This window comes from Xyrauchen texanus, chromosome 8 (assembly GCF_025860055.1).
Source record: "Xyrauchen texanus isolate HMW12.3.18 chromosome 8, RBS_HiC_50CHRs, whole genome shotgun sequence".
Classification (NCBI taxonomy): domain Eukaryota; kingdom Metazoa; phylum Chordata; class Actinopteri; order Cypriniformes; family Catostomidae; genus Xyrauchen; species Xyrauchen texanus.
Window position 1 is genome coordinate 50244541 of NC_068283.1, and position 6717 is coordinate 50251257.

Sequence of the window (6717 nt, forward strand, 5' to 3'; positions counted from 1 at the left end):
GTTGAACATATTTTACTCATAAATTCAATACTCACATTATAAAAACCTTTAGGCAAACCCAGAGGGAACCAATGGTGAATTAGCCTTCAAATCGATGTCACGGCTGAACAGAGGTAAGCATTTCATATGTGCTGAAGATGTCCTATACTATTAGTTTTAATACAAAGCATTGCCAATCATACACTGAATATTCTCCTTTTGAGGCATGTATGGACCACCCAATGCATTACCCTGTGATGCCCATGAGATGTTCTAGCCCTGAATACTCAGAAAGACACATACGGTTTTAATATGAAGAACCTTATTCAGATCATCATTGCTTGACCTTGGTCCTGGAGATGCCCAACACTGCACATATTGATCTCTCCTTTATTTGACACCCAATGGAGCCTTGTGGAACAAGTTGATGAGTTGAATCAGGTGTGTTAGATTCAAGAGACATGCTAAACGTACAGTGTTGGGGTTCTTGAGGTCCAGGTTATTTGTCATAGTTTCATGAAGATTGTCATAGCAGGAAATAAACACACCCATTCGCTCAGGGTTGGACAATACAATACATATATGTGTTGGGAAGAGCAGAACATCAGAGAGAGAGAGAGCGAGAGAGAGAAGAATATATTCAGACTCACAGAAAACTCATTTGAAATGGACCAAACTGTTTATTTCACACTTCTGCTCACAGGTAAGCACATGCTTTACATATATGTATTACTGTGATAATGAACAATCATTCAAGTGCAATGTTCCTCTTCACAGCTGTCTTCAGTTTATCTGCATGTGTTTCACGGCAGTATTACTTTGTGAATCAGAAAGTGAGCTGTACTGAAGCTCAGAGATACTGCAGAGAGAATTACACAGATCTGGCCACACTCGACAACAAGAACGACATTGAAGAGCTGATGAAGAGTGTGGAAAGTAATCAGGTCCTGGACGTCTGGATCGGGCTGATGAAGACCGTCAATAATAAATGGAAGTGGTCTCTGGGTGACCCTGCGTTCTACATACAACATGATTCACAGTATCGAAACTGGGGACTGAATCAACCGAATGGCAGCTCAAATGAAGAATGTGTTTACATGAATGGGGATGGAAAATGGCACGATGATAACTGTAAAAATAAGTCATCTTTCATTTGCTACAATGGTGAGTGCAGTTGTGTTTAAACAGCAAATGCAAATATGTGGTACAACTACATTTACATTTATGCATTTGGCTGATGCTTTCACTGGTCATGGTTAGTTCATGTAAACTAATGTTAAGAAATGGAACCTTATTGTAAAGTGTTTTATTAAAGACATTGTGAAGTGAATTTAATGTAATCATTTTTCATTTTCTCTAACATTCGAAATCAATTAAAGTACATCCTTCTTTTCAAATACAGACAGCAGTAAAGGATACGTCCCTGTCCTCCAGACAATGGTTTGGAGCGATGCTCAGAGATACTGCCGAGCGAATCACAACGATCTGGTCAGTGTGAGGAACCAGACTGAGAATCAACAGATCCAGCACATCATGAATAATAGCAGGATCAATATAGTCTGGATCGGTCTGTTCAGAGATTGTTTGGAATGGTCAGATCAGAGCAACTCCTCGTTCAGAAACTGGAACCCTACTGAACCCAATAATTATCAAGGGACTGAAAATTGCACAGTGCTTATGGTCAATGCGAACCGGGGATGGGCAGACTGGCCTTGTGATTCCAAACATCCCTTTGTCTGTCATGAAGGTGATTCATTAGACAATTGGTAAAATAAGGACTTCTTTCATCATCAAATAAAATCCATCCACTTACAGCTGTGTTTCATGTGTCCTGTTTTCATTTCACTCAGATAAACTAGTTTTAATCCAGATGAATGTGACCTGGAATGAAGCTCTGAGATACTGCCGAGAGAATCATGTGGACCTTGTGTCGGTTCACACAGAGCAGATTCAGTGTCGCATCATGAATGTGGTTAAAAAGGCCTCGACCGCTGCCGTGTGGATGGGTCTACATCACTACTGCGCCATGAACATGTGGATCTGGGTGCGGGGGGAGGTCGTGTGTTATCAGAACTGGGCTGCTGGTAACGGGACAGGATTGGAAGACTGCAGGAATGAAAGAAGAGTTGGAGCAGTTCAGTCCAAAGGAGATCAGCGCTGGATCAGCCTTCCTCAAACTCACAAACTCAACTTCATCTGCACCAACTCTCAAAGTAAGAATGAGTGAGCATCTACACTAATATTATCACAAAGTCAATGTCTTCTAAATATGTGTTGTCATTTTTCAGATTTCTGAGTCAAGCTGTCCATCTTCTCTTCAGCTAGAAATGTACTTTGGTATGTCTGTTTTGAAATATAATGGATAATGTCTTATTCACATTTGCTGATCATCTCATCTCAAGACATACATGCCATAAATGGATGTTGCACTTGCACATGTGCTGAGAATATGTATAAGTGCAGATGAATCATAGTTTGTGCATTCATTTCAGCAAAACTTTATGGCTTCTGTTTGGTGTGCTCAAAGTTTAATGTATGTATTAATTTTGAATATCTAAAATGCATTGTGTGCTATACTGTATGTTAAAAATAAACATTATAAACCAAACTGCTCCAGTACAAATGTGTATTATATAAGCATGCACACTACCATGCAAACGTTTGGAATCACAATGATATTTGAATGAAAATTATAATAGCAGCAGATCCTTCACCTCACTGCTTCTATATCAATACCAGACATTTACCTCAAGATCATTTATGTAATAGGATTAAACTTTCATAGACCCACAGCACTTCTAGAGGTGGAATATCTTTCCTTGGAAAATGACATCCTAGCCACCCTGAACATCCATTACCCTTCACTTTCATCACGTTTGTTAGAGATGTTGACTCCTCCTTCCATGCCTTCCACGACCCCTGTCTCCGCACCTTCCACAGCACCTATCTCCAAGGTAACTCCTCCACATGGTTAATGAGCCATAGCCAGTACCTGTAGCCTCGACCGTCCCAGAGCCAGTACCTGTAACCTTGACCGTCCCACAGCCAGTACCTGTAACCTCGACTGTCCCAGAGCCAGTACCTGTAATATCTATAATGTTTATGAGTCATCATTGTGTAGTTTTGTTAAATACAATTGTATAAGAATAAGTAAATAATAATTGTATTTTGAAAATCGCTGCTGAATGCAATTTGTATGCGTAATTCAAATCTTACAGGCCGCAAATATCTAAAAAAAAATCCAAAGGATGCATAGAGTATGAAGAGCAAATAAGACAAATAAAAACTTGAACTGAGCCAAAGTTCAGGATTATTGGCATTATTAAAAAAATATGCTAAATCAGCACAGCAAAGACACGCTGTTGCTCCCAGACATGAGACAAACTTCTATTGTGTCTTTGTGCTCTAAACCACAAGCAATGTATTAATAAAAGAGTCACAGTGGCTACCATTTCTCTGGAAGTGACTGTTCTTTTGAACAGATGGGATGATAACGCAGCTTTATTTGCATCTAAATTAAATTTGCTAAATGATGTTAGTCATGTTCTGGTCAATAAAGCTCTAGTTTAGGACCTGTGTGGGATGCGGACAGTTATTCCATCAACGCCCCAGCGGCTTTCACTGTTGTGTCTTTTTAGGCTTTTTTTGTTGCTACTTGTTTTTTGGGGAGTGTGGCTCAGACCTCTGGATTCAGAAACTATGCCTGAGGCAAATGGGATGTTTATCTTATCAAATGATCTGGAAGTTATTTGTTTAAGCCTTTCTATTAATGACATCACTGACCAACAAATGTGTCTTTGTTTGCAGTTTCACAGCAGCTCTTGATTTCATGTTAGTCACAGTCCAACACTGAGGAAACAATAATATATATTTTCTTGTTTTAAATCTGTCTGCATGTGTTTAATATCCCCCTGTCATCATGACCATGTAGAAATAGTTGTCAAAGAAGAGTTTGAGAATGGCAATTTACATGTATTCCTTTAAAAGACAATTTTATCCAAAGTGACCTAGAAACAATTCATCTTGAGAAGACAGAAATGCCTTACAGGTAAAAGAACCAATCAGCTTTAGATACAGACATGTCAGTCAACTCAAGAACACGCATGTGCATTAGCAGGACCGGCCTGAAAATTTTTCTTTGATCGTAATCTTGATGAACTGTTTTGGAGATTTCCATCTTTTTCCATTCAAGTAGATCGGAGCTGCACTTGTATGCCACTTGTTTACTTAGAAAAAAGCAGGCAGGGAGCATTCCAATGATGACCAAAGAGTCACCTAATGTGTGGTTAAGACCATATACCTTATACTTGTTTATTTTAGAGTAAACTAAATCCCCATCTTCATTTAATCACAAAGAACTTTTCCCACTGCCAATTTTTCCACAAATACTCAATTCTAAGACGAGCAAGAGAAAGCCACTTCAGCCACCCCCCGCACCTCCTTCCTACGTGATTGGGGCTGACGCCACTGGCGATGAAGGCAATTTAGGAAGAGCAGCGAGCTCGGTTTTGCTGGGTAAATTCCCCACGAACCACCCGCCCCCCAGCACACTTGTTTGCTTCCGTCCGGGTCTGATTCAAGACCGGCTCACCCCATGGCCAATCTGATGTCTTCCTTAGACCCAGCGAGCTGGATGATGATTTTGCTGCTGCATCGGAGAGCGTCACAGCGGCGTCTGATACTGATGACTTGACTGGGCTGCCACCTTTGGGTCTGCTCATCCAGTCGGAGCCTGACACACAAATGTCCACTATGCTTGCCCGGGCTACCAATTGTCTTGCCATGAGGGGTGAGGGGGGATGGGGGTTTCCCGTCCAGCCCCGCACTCACCCCTCACGGGTAGACGATTGGTTCCTTGGGTCAGGGCGCTGCTCACCGCCATGCCCCCCCGGTTGACGAAGCCGTAGAGGGCACCTTTTTACTGCCTGAATCCGGCATCCTCGCTCCTCTGCTCTCACTACCCTCGACGGCATAGCGGCCTCTCACGCTGTCTCCATCCTGCATGCCATGGCCCTCCTGCAAGTCCACCAGGCAAAGGCACTTAAAGATCTGCACTTAGGTAGTTCTGATCCTGATGTGCTGCAGGAACTTTGCTCGACAATTGTCCACGCCCCCGGGCCACGAAGGTCACAGCTCCGGCACTCGGTCCAGGAACGACATCTTTGGCTGAACCTGTTCGAGATGCGGGACCCCAACAAAGCCTGCTTTCTCAACGCCCCAGTCTCCCAGTTCGGCTTATTCAGCGACACCGTTGAAGACTTTTCCCAGCAGTCTTCAGCATTAAGGAAGCAGGCGGAGGTGATGATCTCCCACATCATGTCTCGCCGCCATTCCAGCATGAGCCGTGCTCCGTCTGCTTGCCGAGGGCGTTCCCCTGCAGCTGTATGGCCAGTATCCTCCCAGTCTAAACAGCTCTCAGCCCCAACATAGAGCTCCCCGCAGGAAGCTGACACCCCCATCTCATCAACCACTACCGGGACCCAGAAGGCTCACAAGTGTTCCAAAGACAATTAAACCAAGGAGCGAGATGGTCGCTTGTTACGACCCTCCTATGACTTGTACCCGTCTAGGGCTTTTAGGAGGGGAACACATATAACCATCTCAGACATGTCACACTATAACACTGAATGAGGTGAGAAAACACAAGACCACTGAATAAAGTGAATAAGTTTTAATGAATATATAATGAATAAAGATATACCATAACAGAACCAACCATAAAGGAAAAAGGGGATTATGAATTGTGCCAAATAAATGAAAGTAAAATAAACATAAAGGTTATCTAACACATTAAACAGCTAATACTATAACACAAAGAAAACCCAAAAGAAAAGTCTTCAACGTCCAAGACGTCATAACTAAAACTACACTAACTAAAAAACCATAAATACAGCGGGTGGCACAATTCCCTAACTAGTGTTTTTATACAGACAGGTTTCACTACATGTGTACAATGTATGTCACGTGACAAACTTACTTATCCCCTTCTTTGTAGACCGCCACGTTCACAAAGGAGAAGGTTTTGGACGCAGCCAAAACAAGGAACAATGAACATACATGTGAACCACGATAAAACACATAACAGTTTCTCCATAACAAATGTCTCAAGCTAAACCTCTCAATCTCCAGCCTCTCTTAAGATAAAGGTTCTCTAAAACTCTAAACGGCTTTTAATCGCAAAGCAAATCTATGGCATAGTTCGTATAGCCAATGTTCTCTCAATACAAGTTTCTCTCCCAGCTTGCAGCAGCATGGTCTTTAAGTATCCACTTCACCAGGTGTCACTCATCACGCTAATGCAGATCCCGCCTTCCAAGGCAGGGCCACTCATCGTCTTAACTGGCAAGCATGATAGCCAATCTGCAACAACCTAAGAAACTGAAAGTGAGAGAAACAGATAGAGTGGAAAAACATACAACTATAAACGTTCTTACGGACGTAACACCGCTACAGAGTTGGTATCTGAACCACTCCATCCCCCAGTGGAGGGCCAGGAGGGAAATCTCTTGTCGCATCTTTGCTCTCCGACATAATATTAAATGCTTCCCTGCTGCGAAGCCCCACCAGGTACATCATACATGATCATCCATTTAGTGCCCCCCGCTTGGAGCTTTGACGCATCGCTTATGCTTCCAACCTGTTGCACTGGTTGGCCGGGACCATCCGACTCGGCTACGCGATTTAGTTGCAAAAGGATGCAAAAGAGCCGTCCCTCCAGCCAAAATGAAGCCAGGGTTC

At 42.8% G+C, this 6717-nt stretch overlaps 1 protein-coding gene across 1 annotated transcript; it reads left to right on the forward strand.

The window, feature by feature from the left end:
• Positions 1 to 645: 645 nt before the first annotated feature.
• LOC127648223 (macrophage mannose receptor 1-like) lies at positions 646 to 2206 on the forward strand. Its single transcript, XM_052132802.1, has 4 exons — positions 646 to 682; positions 757 to 1143; positions 1382 to 1726; positions 1830 to 2206. Exons 1-4 carry the CDS (start codon positions 646 to 648, stop codon positions 2204 to 2206), a joined length of 1146 nt encoding a protein of 381 aa, XP_051988762.1.
• The last annotated feature ends 4511 nt before the right edge of the window (positions 2207 to 6717 follow it).

Bases quoted from the DNA above. Each gene is read 5' to 3' on its own strand.
- LOC127648223 (XM_052132802.1), top strand. From the start codon at position 646: ATGGACCAAACTGTTTATTTCACACTTCTGCTCACAG. The intron at 683-756 runs GTAAGCACATGC...TCCTCTTCACAG, and splicing joins TTTCACACTTCTGCTCACAG to CTGTCTTCAGTTTATCTGCA. The intron at 1,144-1,381 runs GTGAGTGCAGTT...TTTCAAATACAG, and splicing joins ATCTTTCATTTGCTACAATG to ACAGCAGTAAAGGATACGTC.